The 27130-nt window shown below is 37.6% G+C and overlaps 1 protein-coding gene across 17 annotated transcripts in view; it reads left to right on the plus strand.

The window, feature by feature from the left end:
• ZC3H13 (zinc finger CCCH-type containing 13) overlaps positions 1-27130 on the plus strand; it is a 98302-nt gene that overhangs the window by 52686 nt on the left and 18486 nt on the right. For 7 of the 17 annotated variants that reach the window (XM_045476604.1, XM_045476651.1, XM_045476615.1 and 4 more), the window contains 6 exons: positions 7583-7893; positions 10441-10905; positions 18218-18409; positions 22549-22632; positions 22975-23536; positions 26970-27073. In XM_045476604.1, coding sequence (XP_045332560.1) covers positions 7583-7893; positions 10441-10905; positions 18218-18409; positions 22549-22632; positions 22975-23536; positions 26970-27073 — 1718 coding nt within the window. The remainder of the gene's footprint in view (positions 1-7582; positions 7894-10440; positions 10906-18217; positions 18410-22548; positions 22633-22974; positions 23537-26969; positions 27074-27130) is intronic. The other 10 variants (XM_045476678.1, XM_045476706.1, XM_045476716.1 and 7 more) reach the window with 3 other exon arrangements.

The following is a 27130-nucleotide window of genomic DNA, read 5'->3' on the forward strand; positions in this document are numbered from 1 at the left end:
TCTTCATTCAAATGGAGACATTTGAATGAAGGCAACTGGCTCCTATCCTCTACCTGGCGTGTGTTGTTTCTGGATTTTATTTTATTCGGAATACTGCCTCTCTTACTCCTAAAGCTTAAAAACAATCTTCTCATGTGTTCCAGGGATACCAAGTACTTGTCTCTTGTGACTTTCTATCACAATGGCGGGTACAGTTTTTAGTTCACTGAGTCATGTGATTGAGCAAATCTGTGTCAGGCTCTTGAACAAGATTCTGAAAAATTCTATTATCAACTCTTGATTACAGCTCAGGTCATGATCTCATGGTTCATAGTTCAAGCCCTGAGTCAGACTCAGCGCTGATGTTGTAGAACCTTCTTGGGATTCTCTGTCTCCTTCTCTCTCTGCCCCTCCCCTGCTCACTCTTCAATCTCTCTCAAAATAAGCATTTAAAAAAAATTCTTAAGCGATTTAAATGATAAATCTAGGTTTTAATAACATTGAAAGATGTGTTGATTTAAGGATTATCTTAACAGTCTTTATTCTTAAGTTGAGGCTTTTGAAATTTCTTCATCGCAAAATGCAAAATTGAAATTGACCCAGAATTATGAGTACTCGGATTAGGGTTACTTGTTTTATGTAGAATTGGTTAGTTTGCTTGAATCAAATCTGTTTTACAAGTACATTATATATTTATGAGAAGATCTCTTTCAAAAGCTTCCCACAGACAAAAGTATTCTCCTCTTTTTGTAGATTGTTGACTTAAAAACGTTTCCCCTTGCAGGGAGTATTTATCACCTGCTGCAAAGGGACAGCAAACTCTAGGTTTAAAACAAGTCCTCACACAGAAGCATTTTCTCTCTCCATCTGATGTAATTATTTAGACAGGTAAAATCTTGCTAGATTTTTTTTTTTATTGAAGGATACTTGACACATAATGTTAACTTAGCTTCATGTGTACAGCACAGTGATTCATCTGCTCTGTACAGTATGCTGGGCTCGCAAGCGTAGCTACCATCTGTCACCATACAGCGCTATTTCAATACCATTGACTGTGGCCCTTATGTTGTACCTTTTATCCTTGTGACTTATTTATTCCATAACTGGAAGCCTGTATCTCCCACTCCCTTTCACCCAGTTTGTCCACCTGCTCACCCCTCTTCCCTCTGACACCATCGGTTTGTCCTCTTGAATTTACGGGTCTGTTTCTACTTTTTGTTTCTTTATTCGTTTGTTTTCTTTTTTGGTTCCACACGTAAGTGAAATTAGGTGGTATTCATCTTTTTTGGTCTGACGTGTTGTGTAGCATAATACCTTTCAGGTCCATCCATGTTGTTGCTAATGGCAAGATCTCATTCTTTTTTATGGCTGAGTCCTATTCCATTGCACATATATACCACATCTTCTTTATCTGCTTATCTATTGATGAACAGGCTGCTTCCATATCTTGGCTATTGTAACTAATGCTCTAGTTAACATAGGGGTGCATATAACTTTTCAAATTCGTGGTTTTGTTTTCTTTAGGTAAATACCCAGTAGTGAAATTACTGCATCATATGGTTTTTCTGTTTTTAATTTGGGGTATGGGGGGGGACCTCCATAGTGCTTTTCCGAGTGACTCCACCAGTTTACATTCCCTATCAGCAGTGCACGAGGGTTCCTTTTTGTCCACATCCTCGCTAACACTTGTTATTTTCTTGTGTTTTTGATTTCTAGCCATTCTGACAGTTGTAAGGTCATTGTCCCATTGTGGTTTTGAGTTGCATTTCTCTGATGACTAGTAATGTTGAGCATCTTTTCATGTGTCTGTTGGCCAGCTGTATGCCTTCTTTGGAAAAATGTCTCTTCAAGTCCTCTTCCCGTTTTTAATTGCAATTACTTGGTGTTTTTGTGGTGTTGAGTTATATACACTCTTTATACATGTTGGGTAATAACCCCCTACAGGATATATCATTTGCTACAAGTATCTTCTCCCATTCAGTAAGTTGCCTTTTTGTTTTGATGGTTCCTTAGCTATACAAAAGCTTTTTATTTTGGTATAGTCCCAGTAGTTTATCTTTGCTATTGTTTCCCTTCCCTGAGGAGACGTATCTAGGAAAATGTTAAGGCAGATGTCAAAAAATGACTGCCTATGTTTTTTTCTAGAGGTTTTATGGTTTCAGGTCTTTAATCCGTTTTGAGTGTATTTTCATGTATGGTGGAAGAAAGAATCCAGTTTCATTCTTTTGCATGTAGCTATTCAGTTTTCCAGCACCATTTACTCCATTTCCCCATTTAATCTTTCCTCTTTTGTCATAAATTAATTGACCACGTAAACATGGGCTGCTTTCTGGGCTCTCTGTCCTGTTCCATTGAACTATGTGTCTGTTTTTGTGCCAGTACCAATACTGTTTTGATCACTGTAGTTTTGTAGTATATCTTGAAATCTGGAATTGTGATACCTCCAGCTTTGTTTTTTTTTTTTTTTTTCCTCAAGATTGCTTTGGCTATTCAGGGTCTTTTGTGGTTCCATACAAATTTTAGGATTATGTGTTCTAGTTCAGTGAAAAATGCTGTTGGTATTTTGATAGGAATTACATGGAATCTGTAGATTGCCTTTTGAACAATATTAATTCTTCCACTCAATGAGCATAGTAGGTCTTTCCATTTGTTATTTTCGATTTCTTTCATCAGTGTTTTATAGTTTTCAGAGTACGGGTCTTTCACCTCCTTGTTTAAGTTTATTCCTAGGTATTTGATTGTTTTTTGGTGCAATTGTAAATGGAATGGTTTTCTTAATATCACTTTGCTACTTTGTCATTATTGTATAGAAATGCAATCAATTTCTGTGTAGTAGTTTTTCACCCTGCAACTTTACTGAATTCATGTATTCTGATAGTGTTTTGGTGGAGACTTCAGGGTTTTCTCCTTATAGTATCATGTCATCTGCAAATAGTGACAGTTTAATTTCTTACTTACCAATTTGGATGTCTTTTATTTCTTTTTCTTGTCTGATTGGTGTGGCTAGGACTTCCAGTGCCATGTTGAATAATAGCGGTGAGAGTGGACATCCTTGTCTTGTTCCTGATCTTAGAGGAAAAGCTCTGTTTTTCACCATTGGATATGATGTTAATTGTGGGTTTGTCCTAGATGGCTTTTGTTAGGTTGAGGTATGTTCCTTCAAAAGCCACTTTGTTGAGAATTTTTATCATAAATGGATGTTGGATTTTGTCAGTGCCTTTTCTGCATCTGTTGAGATGTTCATAATAATTTTTATCCTTTGAGATCTTGCTAGATTTTGAATGACACTTCCCTGCCTAAATCTCTTCAGGGATTTTCTTCATGCTGAGAATAAAATCCAGACTTTTACCATGACCTGGATGACTTCACATCATCTGACCTTCTCTCATGTAACTCTACACTCATAAGTTGAAGCTACCCTTGTCTTTCTGTTTTCCTCATGTCTGGTGATATCTCTTGCCTGCCTTCTTTGTTGTTGCTGAACCCTATGCAAGGCAAGTTCTGTCCCCAGATTTTCAGCTCTTGGTTCAGATTTCACTTTCTTAGTCAAGGCCCTTTCCTTCCAAGCAACCTAAAGTTGTCTGCCTCACATTTATTTTATTTGTTGGACCTAACAGTTTCTGTTTCATTACCCTGTTTTACAAACTTTGTTGCATTAATGAGCTGAAATTGCTTTGCTTTCTTGGTGGTGGTCTACTTCTAGACCATATAGTTAGGACAGACTGGTTTTCAGTCCCCTGGCTGTCTTATTTTAGGGGTGTTGTCATAAACAGGAAATGAGTTATTATATGGAGAGTACTTAAAACGGTATCATGTACACAGCAATATATGTGTTACCTGCTGTTATTATTGTTATTATTATTGCTATTATTATTATTATTATTATTATTATTATTATTATTATGTGAGTGGTTTTGTCTGCCTTCTTTGCCTCTGCATTCTTAGTGCCAAAAATAATGCTTGGAGCATAGAAGGTGCTCACTTAATATTTGCTCAGTGAATTAAAATGACTATTTTATATAAGGATATGTTTCTCATGTAAAATAAAACAGCTTAAATATTTCTATGTGTGAAATCTGTATCGTGTTATATTGTATTTTACCACAGGAAGCAGATTTTGATAGTGTTCATAGTCCATTTGTGGGGTTTTTTTAAGTATACTTTTTGCATGATGATTTTAAAGGATGAGTTATAACTGTTACATTATGAAAGCATATTTTCGTATTGGAGGAATAGAAACCACCATTGTAAGAAAAAGTGGTATTAGTAATTTTAAGAAAGTGCAGGGTAAACATATTGGTTTGTAGGTAAAATATAGTATCTTGAATGAGAGACATTTTTTTTTAACTTCATAATCTTTCACATTTTTCCCCAAATGAAATATACCCTAAATATTCTCATCTCATATTATGTCTTAATTATATCAGCGTTAAAAACTTTTTTTATTAGAATCAAGTCAGACTAAAGATTGGCTTTCCCTGTGTGCTATAAATCACAGTACTTTTGCTAACAGTGTGCAGTTTTCTGTTTTAAGGTATATAGCTTCTCTTCATGCAATAAACTCTTCTTTTTTCTTTATTTGAGCTTCAAATATCCCCTCTTTTTTCTCCCTCAGGTGAGAAACAATCCAGTTCCAGAGCCTAAGACTAGTTAATCTAAAATTACTGCTCTTCTAAGTAGAACTGTATTTTAATATATCTCTGCAGTAGTTTAAAAGCCAAAGTACTAATAATTTTCATCAGGTTTCAAAGACAGTTTTATTTCTTAGACTCACACATTTTCTATATGCAGAATGAACATAGTCCCAGGTCCATTTAGGCTGGCATCCATAATTTGACCCATATTGTTTTGGTAACAGATCCTCTCTTTTCACTATTCTTTAGTTATCAGACTTTTAAAAGAATAATAACAGGAAGATATAAAGATGCTGTCTTAGCCAACTTGGGCTGTTATAACAAAATACCATAGACTGAGTAGCTTAAACTAAACAGATATTCATGTCTCACAGGTGTAGAGGCTGGGAAGTCCAAGGTTAAGGTTCTGACAGATGAGATCCCTGGGGAGAGGCTCACTTCATAGACAGCTGTCTTCTCACTGTGTCTTCACAGGGAGGGGGGAGAGAGTGAGCTCTCTTCTCTTCCTTTGCTTGTAAGGACACTAATCTCAAAATGGGAGCCCCACCCATAGGATCTCATCTAAACCAGTTATTCCCAAAGACCCTCACCTTCAAGTACTATCACACTGGGGACTTGTGGAAATTGGGGGGACACAAACATTCAGTCCATAACAGATGCTGTTAAATTAAACCAAGTTTTCCTAATTTTTTTTTTCTTGAAGGCTAGGTAAACAGAAAAATGCTGAAACCATAACTTGATAGCACGTTGGTGCTCTGACCTTAATTTGGTAGGGTGATTATCCTAAGCTTGAACTGAAGTTTCTTAAAACTTCCATCCTGTCAGCACCAAATTTGAATAGAAATGTGATTAGACTATATTGTGTTTTTTCAGTGATATTATGAACTCTCATTTTTTAAGTTCTGTGAACTAATTACCAAGAGGTATTGCAGACATTCTTGAAACAATTTTTAGTATACTCCATAAGTAAAATTAACCAAAATCTCAGTTCATTGAAGAGCCACATTTTTTATTTTGTCAATTTAGATATTTCCAAATTGACTAGAACCTGATGAAATTGAAATTGGAAAGCACCAAACAAGAACCATTCTGATTCTCAATCTTGCAGTATTTTTCTGTTGACTAAGATGCATTTGAATGTCCATTGATGATAGATGGTTTTCCAAATTTGCGTTAAGACTCTGTGAGCATTTCTACTCATACCTATAAGTAAAAACATTTCTGTTAAGAGTCGGTTAAATTACAGTGGCTTATGGCTTATTTTTTTTTTTTTATGAAGAGGAAATAATTTTTATGAAAGACATGAAGGCTTAGTGGAATTGCTGATAACAGGAATATTTAGGTGAATGTCTACTTCCCGAGTAGGGCAGCATGTTGTAGTTAGCTGACTTTTTTTAGTCAGTTATTAATCCAAAAGGTATTTTTGTGTACTTGCTGAAATCCTTGTTCTGCAAAAATTCTTTCCAATATACTGGATCACTTTCCTGAGTCAGTGACATATATTTTATGTATTTGAAGCTTTTATTGATAAAAGGTCTGCTAAGGCATCATTGATAAACAGCGTAGTTAAGAGCAGCAGTTCTCAATGAGGGGTGGTTTTGCCTCCCTGGGAACATTTGGCAATGTCTGGGGTAATTTTCAATTGTTATGAATGGGGGTAAGAGGGAGGTGGTGCTGGCGTCCGGTGGGTAGAAGTGTGGGGTGCTGCTGACATCCTGTGATGTACAGGACACCCCCCCTCCCCACTACAAAGAATTACCGAATACAAAAGGTCAGTACTGCCAAGAGTGAGAAACCCTGGGTTAGGATTGTGGATGCTAAAAACATCTCTATCATAGACACTGAATGTAAATCTAAAATACTTTGACCAGGACTCCAGAATCTTTTGGAACAAACATCTAGTCTTCAAAATGATTGTTTTGAGGAATATACTCATCTGGGTTATGTGGTCTCTGTTATTTTTTAGACATTTCTTTTTAGTTATTGCACAAATGTATGTGTTCCAGCTTTCCATCACACACACATTTTGCATATTCATTGTAGACAGGGCCCAGGACATAACACATTGTAGGAGTGATTCAGATGTGCTTTGTGAGGTTATAAGTTGTTTCTCTGGCATCAGTGAAAGAAGATTTGAAGGGCATAGAAGAAGCCTTAGATAAACCAAGACTCATGAACTTAATCTCTGCTGGCTAAGAGTGAACATTGGTTATTTAAGATACAGACAGTATGGACAGTATGTCCTTTCCTTCACTGTAGCATTCTTTCCCCATCCTAAATGTCAACCCAGGCTGTGCAGGCTAGGTTTGACTTAGCCAGTGATAACTTTTCCTTTTCCCTGCAGCCTTGAATTACCAGCCTTTCACAGCCACTTTCCGTCTAGATCTTCTAGTGGGTATTTTCTTCAGCTTTTTCTGGTTTTCTCCCTCCAAGTACCTACTCACACTGTCAGAGATGATCTCTGATAAGAGTGAATTCCATACTGTAAGTGAGGGTAGTGTTCTCCCTACCTGTGCTCAGGGACAGTGTTACCTGGAAAAGGAAGTGTACCTTAGAGCCAAAGCTTGGGAGCAAGGCAGTGCATATCTCATCTACAACTGTTGCCTTGGGCTGACTTAAAATCAGATCTTAAAAAATTAACTTAGGGGCGCCTGGGTGGCTCAGTCGGTTAAGCGTACGACTTCGGCCCAGGTCATGATCTCACGGTCTGTGGGTTCGAGCCCCGCGTCAGGCTCTGTGCTGACAGCTCAGAGCCTGGAACCTGCTTCGGATTCTGCATCTCTTTCTGTCTCTGCCCCTCCTCCATTCGCACTCTGTCTCTCTCTCTCTCTCTCTCAAAAGTAAATAAACATTTAGAAAAAAAAATTAGTATTGTACAGCACTGTGAATTGAAATTTATCCTGGAATTATGGTTCACGCTTTTAGCTTTAACATTCAGGCTCTTCATTGTTGCTTTTTTTTTTTTACAGGTCTACTTCCCCAGTAGGACAGCATCATTCTCCTCTATCTTCTAGACATCACTCATCTTCCTCACAGTCAGGATCATCTATTCAAAGACATTCTCCTTCTCCTCGTCGAAAAAGGACTCCTTCACCATCATATCAGAGGACAATAACTCCACCTTTACGACGCTCTGCTTCTCCTTACCCTTCACATTCTCTGTCTTCTCCTCAGAGAAAGCAAAGTCCCCCAAGACATCGCTCTCCAATGCGAGAGAAAGGGAGGCATGACCATGAACGAGCTTCACAGTCTCATGATCGGCGTCATGAAAGAAGGGAAGGTATGTACTTTATCTTGATTTTTTTAGAGTTCTTTAAGTATTTTCTTTATTAAAAAACCGGACATTCAGGTTTATTGTTGTATTAAGGAAAAGAGGAGAACTGTGTTGTAAGTCTTCTGTAACAGAAGAGTTCTTGAGGGCAGTAGGAGGCACTTTTAATGATACGGGAACATAAGCTATGAAACGTATGGTGTAAATGGGCATTTTCGTGTATACTAAGGCGGTGCTTTCTTCCGGTGCTAGACATTTTGGACTGTCTGATTCTTAGAGCATCCCTCTAATTGCTTAGTTGATCCTTTAAAAAAACAAAGATGTGAACGAAAGGAAAGCAGCAACCCAGGGGGTAGAGTTTGAAAGCACCAGACATTCATAAAGAGGTAAGGGCTGGGGGACCATTAAGAAGGTCTGTGTAAACCACTCGATCAAGTTTCTAGGTGTAACTCCAGAAAGAAGTAAGCAAAGCTGTTTTCCTTTCTGGATCCCTGAGAATTAAGTTAACTTTGGATTTGCTACTCCCTCTTCAGGCTGAGATGCTATTCTAATCTGGCAGTGCATCTCTTTCTCTACTCCTTGTCTAAGCTTCTTGTCCTTATTTAAAGTTTTTTCCTAACTTCTCCTGAGTTGGTGTTTGAACGTAATGAGTACTCAGGAAATACCGCTTATTTGCAACATTTCTGTTTAACATGCATTTTAAAATAAGCCTCTCCATGAGTATGGTACCGCAGCCTCCTATGAAAGGTGTTGAATTTGGTTGTTCTCTACCAACAGTGCAAGCAATAGTTAATCAGATTCTTTTATTCAAGAAAATGATGAATGCATAGGTAGGGACCAGAGAGAACATCTGTTGCATAGAATTGCTTCTTGTATACATGATTTTGGAACCGGATTGGCATAGCAGTATTTATGGAACATTGGTAAGATGGGAAAATTCTCTTAACACCTATCTATTAATTTTAATAAGATATTTAGAGTTGACCAGGAATATAGTATATATTTAATGACTACTGACTGAATGAAAACTCTTTAGTGTGTTTAATAACTTTGTTTTGAAATAATGATGAGGGGAAATAGTATTCATTTAAGTCTTATAAGAATGCTTGTTTTGTGCTAAGAGTGGCTGATATTACAGGAAGAATCCATTTAATAATAAACCATGTGTTTAGTTTCTTTGTAAGGAAGATGTTTCTTTAACCTTCCACATAAGAGATGTAGCAGATGTTTGTTCCTCCATTTCGATGTCATTTTCTGAAATAAAACTAATTTTAGTGGAAGAATGGGGAAGTAGTTGACAAAATACAGTAACTAGATACATTTGTAAAGACAGATGGGGGACCTGTGGAAAAAGGATCTGGTAGTGAGTGAACATATTTTTAGGCACAGTTGGCATTGAAAGAGGACTCGAAGTCACAGGTGTGCGCAAAAACGGATGGAGACCTTCAAATCCTTGCCTGATGCTTCTGTTCTTAAAGGCGTTTGTGGATATAAGCACATGGACAAAGTAACTGGCAGGAGTTATTAATGGGAGAATCTAGGGGGTCTTGTGGACACTAGGTGTTGAGGTGGCTGGAGAAGGTCTATAGACCTAGCTATGGGGCAAAGAGAAAAGAAGACAACTTTACAATGTCTTAGGTATTAAAGCTACTACATTTGCTAAAATAGCCTCAGATCTTGAGGCAGTTCCAGAGTGTCTAAGAGCAACGTATAAAGGAAACTGATTTAAAAACAAGGCAGTGTTTGTTTTTTGAGGTTCTCTTGTTAGTCCTTTGATGTCATACCAGATTTATGCTATAATCAATTTATGCCTCTTCCAGGCATGTCTAAAGAATAGTTTCTCTTCTTTGCAAATTCCCTTTAGAAAGGGGGTCGCCTGAGCCATTTAGGCTCTGGGCCTCTTATTTCTTCATTTACACTGACAAGGTTGAAATAAATGATCAGTGAGTTTTGTTTCAACTTCTTAAAAACTGCAGCTCTTTTCTTATTTTTCTATGAAGTATTAGAAAATGCTTTAAGTAGAGAAAACTTTAGAGACAGGAGTGATCCCACTAAACAGTTGAAGAAAAGAGAGGGTGAATAACAATATTCCTTTGCCAGCCACCTTACTAACTGTAGGCCACTCTTAAGTGCTTTAAGTACATTTGAGGTGGTCATGGGTGGTCTAGTCTGGTGGAGGTGGTTAAAGTCACTGTGTACCTCTGGATCTAAAAGTAGTTTCTAAAAAATAAGCCATCAGTGATAGGAGATCAACTTACTTGTTTCAGTTATTGAAGATCTGTAAGTATGGGTAAGTTGGGGCACTGGAAGATCCTACTCAGAGTTTATCTAATCAAGAACAAAGTTATATCCAGGCGTTAATAAAATTACCTTTGGAATTTTAGCTTCTATATGGTCTTAATTTTCTTATTTGCCCATGTTTTCTTTCTTTCTTGTCTGCAACGAACATGAATTACTATGTTTCAAAAATTGTTTAAGCTCCAAATTACGTAAATTGTCTTATATCTCAAAATTTTGTGGAAGGAATTCTAGTTCGTTCCCACACTTGCCTTACAGAGACCAGAAGCAAAAGAGATAGAGAAAAGGACACAAGAGAAGAACGAGAGTACGAACAGGATCTGAGCTCTTCTAGAGACCACAGAGATGACCGAGAACCTCGAGATGGCCGGGATCGAAGAGATGCCAGGGATACTAGAGACCGACGGGAACTGAGGGACTCCAGAGACATTCGGGACTCCAGGGAGATGAGAGATTATAGCAGAGATAACAAAGAGAGCCGTGATCCCAGAGATTCTCGGTCTGCTCGTGATACCCACGACTACAGGGACCGTGAAAGTCGAGACACCCATCGAAAGGAGGATGCCTATCAGGAAGAATCCCGAAGTTATGGCAGAAACCATTTGAGAGAAGAAAGCTCTCGTACTGAAATAAGGAATGATGCCAGAAATGAGTCTCGAAGTGAAATTAGGAATGACCGGATGGGCAGAAGTAGGGGGAGAGGTCCAGAATTACCTGAAAAGGGTAAGGTTTTTGACTTGTCAATAAACTGTATCTTGTATGTTTATACAGAAATTATTAAATCGTTTAAGGTTTCTTTTCTAAATGCATTCTTTTTTACATTCATTAATCATCATTTTGTCAAAGTAATTTTCAGCTAGTTGAATTTTGGCCTTCCCTATAAATTCCAAATAGGAAGCGTTAAATTCCTAAGATTTAGGAATTTGCCCAAGCAGCAAAAGATAAATGGATCCTGATCCTGAGATCCCCTGGTTGAATTATATCCAGTCATGCCTACCCTCTTGATTAATGTGGAACGCTAAGAAAATTGCTGTCAGGCATAAAAGTAGAATGAAAAGAAAATAATTTTTAGTAAACAGGTACATGTATGGTAAGATTATTATTCAAGTGGGATTAAAATGGTGGACTTTCAAACTTCATGGTATCAGACACGACCGTGTATCCCGCAGTGTGCTTGTGCTCGCTTCACACCACCTCCGATTATCGCATATCAGAATCTCGAGCCACTTTCCTTCCCCTAAAAAGCGTTTGCCATCACCCAATAACTACCCACCTACACGTATTTGTCTCCGAACTGCTTGGACTGAATTCGTTTTGGCCTTTTTCCCTCCACTGTCTTTTCTCCCTCCCCTAAAATGCTTCTACAGAATTCTGAGCACTCATTCTTTCTGTTGGTCTTTTGGTCCATCTTGGTCAACATTACAGCTTCACATTAAGCTGAAGGCCCCTTACCTTCTCCTTCATCGTAGTCATCGCTTTTCTTGGCCTTTTGCTTTTTCATACACGTTTTTTAAATGAGTTGTTTTTTAAAAAATTTCATGAAAAACTGTTGGATTTTTTTTCAAATGCATCAAATTGATGAATTTATAACTTTTTCCTGTTAAAGCCTTGTACAGGTTTCATTCCTGGGTACCCAGCATTTTTGGTGCGCTTATGAATGGTACTTAAAAAAAGTTCTCTCTCTTTTTAATAATGCATTCACATGGCTCAAAATTTCAAAAGTATGGAGGGATATGTGGTGAGAGACCTCCCCGCTACCCCCGACCTCATTCATTCTCTTGCCAGTTTTGTCTGTATCCTTCCCAGAAATATTTTACACAATCAGATTTGTGTGTGTACTCATCCCCTCTGGTTTTACAAACGCACTTTTTAAAAATTTTTTTTTTTTTTCAACGTTTATTTATTTTTTGGGACAGAGAGAGACAGAGCATGAACGGGGGAGGGGCAGAGAGAGAGGGAGACACAGAATCGGAAACAGGCTCCAGGCTTTGAGCCATCAGCCCAGAGCCTGACGCGGGGCTCGAACTCCCGGACCGCGAGATCGTGACCTGGCTGAAGTCGGACGCTTAACCGACTGCGCCACCCAGGCGCCCCTACAAACGCACTTTTTAAAAAAACGTATGTATTGCTCTATGGCCTGCTGTTTTCACTTAAAAAATACCTTGGAGATCATTCCACTTCAGTCAACTTGATAAACAACTAACCCCTTCTTTTTGGTGCATTTGTCTACTGTAGGATATACTGTAAAGTTTTTTATAAGTTTTTATTTAAATTCGAGTTAGTTAACATACAGTGTAATACTAGTTTCAGGTATGCAGTATAGAGATTCAGCACTTCCGTACAGTCCCAGTGCTAATCACAAGTATGCTCCTTAATCCCCATCCCCTGTCGAACCCATCCCCTCACCCGCCAGAGCTCTGGTAGTTCTCTGTAGTTAAGAGTCTGGTTTCTGCTTTGCCTCTCTCTTTTTTTTAAATCTTTACTTATTTGTAAATTCCACATGCGTGTAAACCTACGGTATTTGTCTCTCTCTGACTTATTTCACTTAGCATTATACTCTCTGACTTTATGTCGTTGCAAATGGCAAGATTTCGTCCTTTTTTTTTGGCCAAATAATATTCCATCGTATATGTACATACCATGTCTTCTTTACCCATTTATCAGTCAGTGGATGTTGGGCTGTTTTCCATAATTTGGGTATCATAAATGATGCTGTACATACAGAGGGACATGTATCCTTTTGCAGCAGTATGTTTATATTCTTTAGGTCAAAAGTAGTATTTTTATATTCTTTAGGTAAATACCTAGTAGTGCCAGTGCTGTATCGTAGGGTGGTTCTGTTTTTAACCTTTTGAAGAACCTCCACTCTTTTGCACAGTGGCTGGACCAGTTTGCATTCCCACCGACAGTGCAGGAGGAGGGCTCCCTTTCTCCACATCCTCCACACCACCTGTTGTTTCTTGTATTGTTGATTTTAGCCATTCTGACAGGTGTGAGGTGGTATCTCATTGTGGTTTTGATTTGTGTTTCCCTGATGATGAGTGATATTGAGCATCTTTCAGGTGCCCACGTGGGATTCTGGGTCTCCCCTTCCCCATGCACGTGCACACACATGCACTCTCAAATAAACAAACATTAAAAAAATACTGATCTCTATATATATTGGGTCTTTTCCTGTACATACACACCTGTGATAAAGTTTAATTTATAAATTAAGCACAGTAAGACATTAATAATAAAACAATGGTAATATACTGCAATGAAAATTCCGTGAATGTGGTTTTCTCGAAATTCTTACTGTACCGTACTCACCCTTGTGAGGTGACATGGTGTATGCCTGTGTGATGAAAGGAAGTGAGGTGAATAATGTAGACATCATGAGGTAGCCTTAGGCTACTTTTGACCTTCTGACCAGATGTCAGGAGGAGAATCCCCTGCTTCTGGATCCCAGTTGACCATGGGGAACTGAAATAGCAGAAAGCAAAGCTATAGATAGGGAAGACTACTGTAAATCCTATATTGATAGATGTTCAGGTAGTTCACTCTTGTTTGTTTTTGAACAGTGCTTCAGTGAATAACTGTGTCACTAATATCTTTTTAAAATCTTTATTTTCTAAACTCTGTTGGTGTATGGAAATGATAATTGAGATTTGTATGTTAATCTTACATTGTTACGTTGCTGTATTTTCATAGTAGATCTAGTTAGATTCTCTTAAACATTTATGTCTGGGAACACACAGATTTGGCTTTTCTGATTATGTACTGTCAATAACCTGCTGAGAATCTTTTTCAGTATAATATGGGATATGAGTGGTATAACAGGCTTCTTTGCTGTGTTTCAGATTTTAAAGTATTATTGTTGGCATTTCACTCTTAAGCATCGTGTTTGAAGATTTTTAGCAGATGTGTTTTACTGTGTTAAGGATGTCTGCTAATTTTCCCAACTTAGCTAACAGCTTCTATCATGACCATTTTTTCTGGATCTTGAGAAGGTCATAGTTGGTCCCTTTAACTTTTTTACTTACGTTTTATATATTTTTAAAAATTTCTAACTATTCTGGCATTTCTTTTTTTTTTTTTTAATGTTTATTTTGAGAGCGAGCACACCACGTGCATGGGGGAAGGGCAGAGAACTAGGGAGAGAGAGAATCCCATGCAGGCTCTGTGCTGTCAGCACAGAGCCCGATGTGGGACTCAGTCTCATGAACTGAACTATGAGATCATGACCTTAGCTGAAATCAAGAGTCAGATGTTCAACCGGCTGAACCACTCAGGTGCCCCTATCCTGGCATTTCTAAGATAAATGGAACTTTTTCATTTTTTTAAAGTTTTAGAATAAGTTTGTTAAAATTTAATGTTGAATTAAGTATCTGTGTTTTCAGCTGAGATTACATATAATTAGTGGCATGTTGATAAATTCTGAACAATGAACTCTTCAGAAAAAGCCCTGGCTTTTAGCTTTTGCCAATTTCCATGCTATAAAATAGCAGATTTTGAGCTGCTAACAGCAGAAGAGATGTGCACAATTGGCTCTTTCAAAAGCCAGGCTGAACAGCTTCTAGCATTACCACTGCATAGTTCATTTTTTATGTTCTTGTTTGGTTTGGGAATCAAAGTTATACTAGACATATAAAATGTGTTGGGAAGTGTTGCTTTTTTTTTTCCTCTAGAATAATTTACGTATGATTACTTATGTATTCTGTGACAGTTTAACGACAGTTGTCTGTTAAACCTGGTTTCCTATTTTTTTGATGGTTAGAGCTTTTACTACCAATTGAGTTTCTTACAAGAATTTCAGATTTAGATTATTATAATAGTCATAGATTTGGTTTTTTTTTCTTAAAGCAGTATAGTAAGTTATATTTTTCTAAGAAATTTGTTTTCAAAATTTTGATACAAAGATGTTTCAAAACTCTTTTAAATCTCTATTATCACTATGTTTCCTTGTTTTTCTTGCTCAGTCTTGCCAAAGATATAGCTATTTTGATTGAGTCTTTTCAAAAAACTAATCTTTGGTTTGTATCTCTTTTGTATCCTTTGTATCTCTTTTGGTCTATTAATTTCTACTCTTGGGTTTTCCTTTGTTATGAAATGTGTGATAATTGTATTAGTAACCATTCTAAACACTATTTCTAAGTTTTAATACGATTTCTTCTTTGACTCATGAGTTACGTAGAAAAGGGATTTAAAATTTTTAATCATACTTTTTAAAATAAATCCCCTTCCCTAATTTTATTTTTTTTATTTTTTTTAAATTTTGTTTTTCAACATTTATGTATTTTTGGGACAGAGAGAGACAGAGCATGAACGGGGGAGGGGCAGAGAGAGAGGGAGACACAGAATCGGAAACAGGCTCCAGGCTCTGAGCCATCGGCCCAGATCCCGACGCGGGGCTCGAACTCACAGACCGCGAGATCGTGACCTGGCTGAAGTCGGACGCTTAACCGACTGCGCCACCCAGGCGCCCCTCCCCTTCCCTAATTTTAATTGTTGTCAGAAAAGACTTTGAAGTCAGCTCTTTGGGATTTGTATTTGTTAAGACTTAGCTGTGGCTCAGAAATTTTTATAAATGTTCTGCGTGTGCTTTTAATTGTTGGACGCAAAGGGTGTCTCTGAGATCAAGCTTGTTAACCATGCTTTCAAATCTACACGGAATTAGTTTTAGTCTGCCTTTTCTAACATTACAAAGAAGTGAGTTGAATCTTCCACTGTCATTGTGAATTTGTCGATTTTGTGTGATTTGATCAGTTTTTGCTTTGAATATTTGAAGCCTTCACTGTTAGGTACTCATAAGGCACATTATTCCTTTCATCATTGTAGAAGGACCCTCTTTATCCCTAATAGTGCTTTTTGTCTTGAACGTTATTTTACTAACATTTCTTTTGGTTAGTATTTGATGAGAATCTTTTTTCATCCTTTCAACCTTACTGTATCTTTTTGTTTTAAATGTGACTCTAAACAGCATAGATTAGACATATGTTGAATCTTCTTATTGTATCATCTTTGATTCTTAACTTTCATCTCTTTATCTCTCTTTTGTTTCCTGGGTTGTATCCTCAGATGTAATCTTTTTTTTTTTTTTTTTTTCTAATTATCTCTTAGCTGCATCTAAGCTATCATTTAACTTATTTTTTCCTAGATGTTATGTGGGGCTCATCTCTATTCTTTAAAAATTGTTTTAAGTTTCTTCTTTGTGGTCTTTAATTATTAAAGCATTCTATATGTATATTTTTATTATTAAAATACATTGCTAATAGTGTTTAGAATTATTCTGTAATTCTTTTAAGGGCTCAAAGCCTATTATTATAGTGTGTGTGTGTGTGTGTGTGTGTGTGTGTAGCTGTATGTATTTTTTTAAAAACCACTTTATTGAGATAGGATTGACATACAAAAAGCTGCACATATTTAACGTATACAACTTGAGCTTGGGGATACGTATATAATCATGAAACCTTCACTACAGTCTATGGCATAAACATATCCATCACCTGCAGAAGTTTCCTCAGGTTCTCTGTTATTTTGTATGTATGTGATGAGAACATTTAACATAAGATCTACCCTCTTAGCAAATTTTTGAGTTTCCAACACAGTATTATAACTGTGGGCAGGCATTATGCTATAGTGTAGATCTCTAGGACTTACTCATCTTATACAACTGAAACTTTGTACCCTTGACTAATATCTTTGTGTTTCCTTCTATCTCCAGCCCTGTCAGTTAGCATTCTACTAAGAGTTTGACTGTTTTAGATTCCACATATGAGTGGTATCACACACATAGTGTTCGTTGTTCTGTGGGTGACTTATCTCACTCAGCGTAACGTCCTCCAGCTTCATCTATGTTATCTCACTTGGCAAGATTTCCTTTTTTTTTTCCTCCCTTTTCTTTTCCTTTTTTTATTCCTTTTTTTTTTTTTTAAGGCTGAATAATATTCCATTATATGTATATGCCACATTTTTTTATCCATTTGTCAGGGGACATTTCAGTTGCTTCCATGTCTCGACTATTACGAATAATGCTATAGTGAATATGGGAGTGCAGATACCTCTTCCAGTTCCTGATTTCAATTCCATTGGGTATATATATATACCCAGGAATGGGATTACTGGATCATACGGTGGTTCTATTTTTAACTTTTTTGTGGACCCTCCATACCGTTTTCCAGTAGTGGCTGTGTAGCCTTGCATTACCGTTACCACAGTCAAGATACTCAACTGTGTATCACGGGACTCCCTGTATGACCCCTTTATAGCCACACTTGACTCCTCTCTTCGTCCCTGGCCCCTGGCAGCCACTAATGTGTCCTCCATTTTACAATTTTTATTTCACAAATATTGCATAATGGAATCAGGCCGTATGTATCCTTTTCATTCTGCATAATTTCCTTGAGTTTCATCCAAGTTGTTACACGTGTCAGTAGTTGGTCCTTATAGTATTCCATGGTCTGGATATACCACAGTTTAACCATTCACCATTGAAAGACATCTGGGTACTTTCTAGGTCTGGGCTTTTACAAATAAAGCTACTATGAACATTCATTTCCCACATTTTTTAATGAAAATTTTTAGGCACCACTTAATGTTAACAAAGTACTTTGGTTCTGTGTTGGAATGTTTTTGCTACGAATTGTAATCAAACAATAATATACATCTGCTTTTCATTACTTTCATGATATTTCTGTGAATTAGATATGAATGGATAGCTTTTAGTTTTTTTTTGGGGGGGGGGAGGAGGATTTGGGTTAATTGAAATGAGTCTTCTTGCTTTATGATTCCATTATGACTTTTTTAATAGATAGTAAAAACTGGGACCTAGCTTACCCGAGCCCATCATTAGACCATTTGGGTGTTACGATCCAACGTTTAATATTCTTTTCAACAATGATTACCATACTTTGAAACACCAAAAAAGAAAAACAGCAACAACCCCAACACACCTTAACTTGTATGTTTTATTTGGGAAAAAAGATTGTGACTGATATAACTTGTTGAATAAAGTGTATGTGTTTAAACATTTGTGTGAATATCCTTTGTTTAGGAAGTCGAGGCACAAGAGGTTCTCAAATTGATAGTCACAGTAGTAGTAGCAACTATCATGACAGCTGGGAAACTCGAAGTAGCTATCCTGAAAGAGACAGATATCCTGAAAGAGACAACAGAGATCAAGCAAGGGATTCTTCGTTTGAGAGAAGACATGGAGAGAGAGACCGTCGTGACAACAGAGAGAGAGGTTTGTCAGATGGCGTATTATTAAATAATGGCCACCAGTGGTTGGGAGAATCGTTTTTGAAAAACCGTCATCCGTTTACTTTTTTAATGTATCTTTTAAGACTTCTGCTTGTTGACACATTTGAAACTATTATCTTCACTCATATGATCTTCCTTGTTTATTTGAGAGTATGTAAGTGGTTAGCCACCAGAGTACCTGTTTGGCAGCAGAGTGGGTACTGAGGTGCAGTAAGCTCTGGCACACCGCAAGAACCGAGGCTCCCTGCTGAATGTCTCTCGCCTTAACCTAATGGCTTATACCCCTTCGAAGAATATAGATGCTTGGGTGCCAGTCTAGGCGTTTCTGATTTAGGAGATACTTAAACTTTCTCACCCCGGTATCCTGGCCACTCACTCGTTAGTTGTAATAATAAAGTCTTAGAGGGCTGTCAAAAGAACAGGGCGGGGAAAAGATGATGATAGGGCTGGGGGTTGTTCGAAGAAACATTTTTTGCATGTTCCTTCTTGAGAACCTGTAATACTTGGCTTTGGCTAATTTTATGTTCTTGTATATCTTAAGCTAAAAATTCTGGCGTATCTTAAGCTAAAACTTAAGCTTAAAAATCTTGTATATCTGTATCAGATTCTACTCTATTAGATTTACTCTCTTAAATCAGTTTTGCAACAAGATTACCAGAAGTCATTTAAGAAGGGTTATAAGGACTTTCTTTAACAAGCTTTTATTGTCCGTATATATTAGGGCGTTTTAAACTCTAAGATCTTATGAAGGTCTTGCTAACTTTGGCTGGTTACTAAAGTAAGGTTTGCTATAATGCTGAGATTAATACAGTACAAAACTTGAAGGGGTAGGAAATTGAATAATGATGCTTCATAGTGGACCGAATCGCAAAGGTAATAGTGTATGTTGATATGGGCAGTGATGAGAGAACAAAGTCACTAAGACACCAGGTACTTTGGGAGTATGGATGAGATCGGACTTGGTTGATTTGAGTTTGTTAGGGTAAGCCTAGTGCATTTGGGTTAAAAGATGTGTAGGGCTTCCTTAGTTACAGATGAGGCTGGAGTTTATATGTTGTGTGTTGATACCTGAAACTCTATCTTCCCTAATGCTGATTCACCTCTGTTTAATCTAACGCCATGTCTTCGTAATGCTATGCTTTTTTAATATCTCTTCTCCCTCCCCCCCCCCCCCCAGTTTGATATCCGAGCTCAGGGTTTTTTCATCTTATTCCTGAATTCAGTAGTACAATTTGGTTTCAATCTTAGCTTTATTTCTCAACCATCCATGTATTGAGTTTCCAGGAATTTTGATAGTTGCTTTATATATATGTGCCCCGACTTAATATCTTTTACAATATTAAGTCAGAGAATATATATAAAATATTCTTTACAATCCTTTTATCTTTATAATATTCCTGTGAGTGGAGATATGATAAGAGAATTCATGTTTCATAACTTAGGGGATTTGGGCTAAGAGAAGGATAGTGATTTTCCATTATTACAGAGACGTAAGTTTTCCAGCTATAATTCAAACTCGTATCTTCTGATTGCAAGTCCTGTTCTCTTTCTGTTTAACTTTACTGTAACTACTTCAGTAAATACCAGTTGTATGATTAAAATAGAACTGTATTTTTGAGGTTACTGACATATTCTACCATGTTTTTTGAGAGCTCATGCACTTCTGCTAGGGTCCTTCAAGTAAAGTAGTTCTTGTCCTTGTAGAACTTCACGGGAGGGAAGATACCACCCCTGTACCTCCAAAAGAGAAATGACTATTGAGTGCAATCAAGGAAACAAAGAAGGGGCCTAGATAGAAATAAAGGATAAGAGAGGGACCTACTTCAGATGGTTTATGAAAAATTTGAGATGACATTTATGCAGACGCATAAATGCAAGAGAAGCTAGCATTGTGGAGATTAGGGTAAAAACATTCCGTGCAGCGGGAAGAGTATGTGCCAGTTCCCCAAGACGGAAAATATCTTAATGTGTCCTAGAGTTTGAAAGAAGACCAATGTGACCCGGGTATGATGAGCAGTAGAGAGAGTGATAGACGTTGAGGGTGGAGATGTGCCCAGGCACCTTGTTCTGTGCTCAGGAGTTTCCGTCTTCCCTTTAGTTCTTCATGGGCTGATTAGGGCACAAATAGCCAATTGAAGGGGGATGAATGCTGCCACTATATGAAGTTCTGTGAAACAACAAAGCAGCACAGAGAGTTGTGAGTAAATCCAGAACGCTCCCTAAAGAGTTTGCTAGAAGGAACAGTGGAAGAAACACTTTGCAGGGAGAGGGTATAGTATGTGCAAACACGTAGGACTAAAAGAAACGTATGCTTTTGGAGCAGTAATGAATTCTGATGTTGGAGTAGAGGTATATGCCATAATTGGTAGGGAAGGAAAGAAGCTAGTAGAAAGGATTGGTGAGAGACAATGGGCCAAGTTCTACATAGCCTAATAAATCAGGCTAAAATTTTTTATATAATTGCTTTTCACTGCCTACAAGACCACTCTTTTTAAGCAGTTGGAAAAAATAGTTTTCATGAAAAAAGTATAAGCGAGTCTGGGGAAGGATACCAACCAGTTAGACAGACTGTTGGTGACATAGACATGTAACAGGTGATCAGAGTTTGTGTTAATAATATTAACTGTAGGGATGGAGAGAGGAAAGGGAAAAAAGAAATATTTTGAGAATGAAATTGATAGGACTTAGATAACTCAGAGATGCCGGGTTTCATGAATGGGTATGTCATTCATTAAGATAAATATATGAAGAGAATCACATCTTTGGTGAACACATTTTGGGGAAAAGATAGGAAAAATAATTTAGATACATTAAAGTGGTGTTCTTATATCCTTTTCATTTTCTTTGAAGTAAGGGACATTGCCATTTTGGTTGGGGAAAACAGTTTTTATCTGTCAGAGAAGAGTGCATAAAACTGTCTGTTCTCTGACATTGGTATAATCGGAAATTTCAAGTATGAATTACTACAAGTTGCAGTATTGAATTTCAGGTTGTTTTGTAATCGTTGTGACATTAGTATGACCCCTAAACCAGGAACTCAAATGGTCTAAGACCATAAATATGTGGCATTTGGGGAATCAAGGGTGCACAGTAGAACCATTTTAAGTTGGTTTCAGCAAAAGTGAAAAAGGGTTTAAGAGAACTGCCTTATAGTCCTGATGTCCTAATAAATCTGCCATCTCTATGATTTTGGCTAGTCAACTTCTGGACCATAATTTCTGTGTTTTTAAGAAGGAAAGGGCTGGAGAAGGTTTTGTTTTGTTTCAGCTTTAAAATTCTATGAACTTCTGTATTGATCTGTTACCTCTAAAGAGCAAATGTCCATAATTCTTGTCTTTTTTGTCTGTGATAAGACAGGATATTCAAATTACTACATTGAACCTTTCCCTGGAAATATCCTAAAGTTATTCTGCTTAATAAGTTGATGCTAGATATTCCACTTGGAAACCTGTTGACCATACTGCAGTATGACCTTTATGACTAACCCATAAACATTATTACATAATATGAAAATAGAAACATCACAGTACCCTAGACTGTGCCACAATAACTACTTCCAAAATTGCTAGCTCTGTGGAAAAGTTAACACCATTTTCTTATACATTTTTTGATCCCAGACTAATTTCCTGCTCAACTGGGCATTTGGGCAGCATGTATTCATTTTCTCTGTGTTTATATGATTTATGTACTGGAAAAAAAATATATATATATATACACACACACACACACATATATGTGTGTGTGTGTGCGTGCGTGTGTATATATGTATATATATATATATATATATATATATATATAAAAATGTGATGAGATTATCAGTTAACATTTTTAAGAAAACAGCTCTTCATCTGAGTGGTCAGTTATATGATTGAATAAAACTTCTAACCTAGTATAAATATATATCGTTAATACGAAACACTTTATATTTGATTACTTCAAGATTGCTAAGCATCAGTACCCTTAATATTCTAGTTTATGATAAATTGATATTGCAGCAACAATTATTGACAGATGTTTTGTTCTACTATATTTTCCTCACATAATAGCTGCACTTTGATGTGTATATATTTTAGCCTGAAATTAGAGGTGTGACTTACGAGGGAAATTTTTTTTTTCCTTCAGCTCCTATGTTCTACACCTCCTGCTGCCCCTATCCTTTGCCACCAGTGTTCTCAGGTCCTGCTGGGGGGACAGAGAAGATCAGAGGTGAAGGGTAGAGATGGCAGAAAGTGGGGTTGGAGCAGTGGGCTGGAGGTAGGGTAGGGAGCATGCAGAGAAAGATCAAAAGTGGATCAGCGGGTGGTGGGAGGGGGGTTGTTGGGGAGCAGAAAACATGTTAGTTAGAGGGCAAATAAAACTTACCTCTAAGAAAAAAAATTGTAAACATCTAGGGGTGATTTTTGGATGATTAATTTAAAAGTAAATGTAATAACCTGATTTGTTGCCAGCGTGACCCTATACACAGATAAAATTTAAAATTTGCCGTGCTGTCTTACCAATAGGTTATCTGTCAAGTTAATCACTGACAAAACTTGATTTTCATTGTAGATCAAAGACCAAGCTCACCAATTCGACATCAGGGAAGGAATGACGAGCTTGAGCGTGATGAAAGAAGAGAGGAACGAAGAGTAGACAGAGTGGAGGATAGAAGAGACGAAAGGGCTAGAGAAAGAGACAGGGAGCGAGAGCGAGACCGAGAGCGCGAGAGGGAGAGGGAGCGTGAGCGGGATCGGGAAAGAGAGAAGGAGAGAGAACTAGAGAGAGAGCGTGCCAGAGAGCGGGAGAGAGAAAGAGAAAGAGAAAAGGAGAGGGACCGCGAAAGAGAGCGAGATCGTGACCATGATCGAGAGAGGGAGAGAGAGAGGGAACGAGATAGGGAAAAAGAGCGGGAGCGAGAAAGAGAAGAGCGGGAGAGAGAAAGAGAGCGAGAACGGGAGAGGGAGAGAGAGCGAGAGCGGGAACGAGAGAGAGCGAGGGAAAGAGATAAAGAACGAGAGCGTCAGAGGGATTGGGAAGACAAAGACAAAGGACGAGATGACCGCAGAGAAAAGCGGGAAGATACCCGAGAAGACCGGAATCCCAGAGATGGACACGATGAGAGAAAGTCCAAGTAAGAATGGGAATGGATCTGTTTTTTAAAGTTACATTTCAGTAGAGTTCAAAACATCTCATTTTCATGAAATTTTCATTGTAATTCTTTTCCCTCTCTCCATTTTCCTGGATTTCAACTTTATTAATACATACTTGGTGTTTAAAGTCTTTTGAATTGTCCAGGAAGAAAAACACTTTCTCATTCTACTATTTCTGTAGCCATGGATATAATTAATCACTCTTGTTTTCTGTGCCATTTTTGATGGCATATTGGCTTGTTCGACTTCTGTCGACTTGTTTTTAACAGGAATGCAACCTAAAAGTGATAAAATCAGTGAACCTATCTCTCGTCAAACCCACTTAAAACTAGTTAATGGAGTTGGCAAGTCACCAAAAAATAGTGACTGTGCTATTTCTGATAATCCTTCGTGAGTTTTAGGTACTTATAACTCTGGAGTCACTACCTCCAGTGACAGAAGCATTCACAGGGTCTTAAAACTGAAGGAAGTCCTGCAACCACTGAAGAGAGATACAGACTTGACCTATCTTGAGCTATGGAGTTATAGTAGATTATTGGGATCAAAAGATGTGTTCTCATAGGGGCGCCTGGATTGGCTCAGTCGGTTAGGCGGCGGACTTTGGCTCAGGTCATGATCTCATGGTTCGTGGGTTCGAGCCCCACATCGGGCTCTGTGCTGACAGCTCGGAGCCTGGAGCCTGCTTCGGAGTCTCTGTGACAGAGACTCTGTCTCTGTCTCTGTCTCTCAAAAAATAAATTAATTAATTAAAAAAAAAAAAAAAAAAGATGTGTTCCCATCTTCTCATGTATCTGAGGACAGTTTCTCTTTTTCTTTTTCTCCCCTCCCCCCTGCCCCCCCCTCCCCAAAAAAGGATTGCTCAGATATCTGGGAAGTCCATGGTTAGAGTTCATTTGTTCTGATGTGACTATGTTCAGACTTTGAAACAGTGTATCAGGAATCCTGTCTGTCCATTTCTCCACTGTTGTCTTCTGTGTGAGTTCTAGTCTCCGAAAGGTTTTCTCCAGATGATGGCTAAGATGGCCTGAGTGTATGCCTGTCAGCTTCACAGCCCTCTATGTATGTTGGGACTCTCATCAGTTGAGGAATAGACAAAGAAAGGGAGCTAAATCACTGTAGCCATGAGAATTTTGGACTCTGATTGGTCAGTTTTGAGGTTTCATGGACATAAAACCAAGCTTATTGGAGTTAACTGCCTTTTTTTTTTTTTTTTTTTCCTTTTTAATACCAGCTGGGATAAAGGGTATGGTTAAGTTTGCTAAAACAAACTGGAAATAATTTATATATTCAGTTCCATTGCTTCTGCTTCTAGCTCATGTGAATTATGGTGAATACAGCTCCCTGCTTTCGGCTGTTTTTCATCATTGCTGTTGTAGATTATGACTGTGGACAAAGAACAAAGCACAGAAGTGGAGGCTGCATCTATTAGGTCTTGGCTTCCCTTCAATCTGCAGCCAGGGTTTTCTGTAGTTCACATCCACTGGCTTCCCTTTCCCCATTAATAAATAATCTTACATTAACATAAAATTCAGATACTGTTTTTAACACATGTAGGCATACAATACATATTTCTCTGACCTCCTTAAAGTCTCTAAGATGAAAATTGTGAAATCTTTGTTATTTATCTATTACGCAGTCCTGTGCTTTGATTTCGTTTTTCCATGCTTCTGATCTCTGCTTACAGTAGCAAAACTTTCTTCTGGTTTTTCATGGTTGGACAATCCAAACGTTGCAAGGACCCCACAAACTTAGGAGTCAAACAGCTCTATAACGATAGCTGTATGAGATTAATATCTTGATGTTTTTATCAATTGTATTGTCATCTCAGTAGTTGAATTTACCCAAAACTTTTTTTTAACCCCTGTTATGCAGGTTTTGTTTGCTGACTTGCCATACTATTTATTTTACTCTTAATTTTATTTCTATAGATACTTCCTAGAAATTAAAGTTATTTTTTTGTACATTTTAATTATTGGCTTTATTTCGATATACCAGTTACCTCTTGCTATGCGTCAAACCACACATAAAGTTAGTAGTTTAAAACAAGAGGCAGTCCTCTCATCATTCTGTGGATTAGCACTTTGGGCTGGGCTCAGCAGAGCAGTTCTGCTGATCTTACTTGGGGTCACTCATGTTTCCGAGGTGGGTCTGGCAGTTCACCTGTGTCTGGATGACCCAAACTGGCCTCACTCTTCATGCCTGGCATTTAGTGCTGGCTGCGTTTAGGGCATCTCATTTCTCCTCCACACGACCTTTCATTCTCCAATAGTCTAAACTCTCCATATAATGATAGAAACATGCCAAGAGGTCCAAAGCAGAAGCTGCAGTGCATCTTGAGTCCTGATTTTCCAAACTTACACTCTGTCACTTTCACCACATCCTCTTGTCATAGCAAGCCGGTGGGCCAGCCCAGATTCAAAGAACGGGAGAATAGATGGCCTAATGATAGCAGGAGCTTTGGATAGGGAACTGTACAAACTTGAGCCTGTAAGTTGTCACACTAATCTCTTTTTTTTTCCGAAACCCTGGTTACTCATTTATGTAAATGAGCCGTGAGGGAGATATGTGTGCTGCAGTATGTTTCGTAACTTTTGACCACAATATTTATAAACAGTGGTTTAAAAAAAAAAAAAAAAAAAAAAAAAAAAAGGTAGTCAAAATTTAATGACAATACAGGAAAACACTAGAATAATTTAAGTACCAGAGATATAAATCACTAGTCATTTAATGTTTAACTTAAAGAATAAGAAATATAGTGAACATTTTAATTATTTTATTAATTTGCCACCAAGCAAGTGATTTAGTTTTAAGAAAAGGGAAGGAACCAATTTTTACAGTGTACTCACAACATAACTAGCACTAGGCTTATGATAAAACTAATTTATTCCTAAGTGCAATTTTACGAGATGGACCCTGGTTTTTTCCCACCATTTTCAGATGAGAAAGCTAAGGTTCAGTGATTTCAAGGAACTTCCTAAGGTTACCTAATAGGTAACATGGCTGTAAGTTGCATTCATATCTTTTTGACTCCAAAGCAGATACTGATTTTCTCATTTGGCTTCCCAGCATAAAGTATTTCTTTATCATAAAAGATAAAATTAACGAGTAAGTTTTAGTAGACGGTACATTAATTCCTCTCTTGTATGTTACCACCATGCAATTATTAAATCTGGCGATTTGATGAAGAAAGACCTGTTGTCCTGTGTTTTAAATCACAATTGTATGTCTTAACAAACGAAGTGAAGAATTTTATTCAAGATGCATGCTGAACACCTTTTATATGATATAGCTCTCACAGTATTGCTCTCTTACAATTATATTTTGTAGTTACAGTAAAGAAATAATACTGAAAACTAGTAAAGAAATCTCTTTTTCATCTTCTGGAATTTTATAAACTATATTTGTCCTATTTAGGAAGCGCTATAGAAATGAAGGGAGTCCTAGCCCTCGTCAGTCACCTAAGCGCCGGCGAGAACATTCTCCCGACAGTGACACCTACAACAGTGGAGATGATAAAAGTAAGCAGAATCTGTTTTCTGTGTTTCTGTATCCACATTCCTTTGTAACCATGAGAC

Source organism: Leopardus geoffroyi, chromosome A1, assembly GCF_018350155.1.
Source record: "Leopardus geoffroyi isolate Oge1 chromosome A1, O.geoffroyi_Oge1_pat1.0, whole genome shotgun sequence".
Taxonomy (NCBI): Eukaryota; Metazoa; Chordata; class Mammalia; order Carnivora; family Felidae; genus Leopardus; species Leopardus geoffroyi.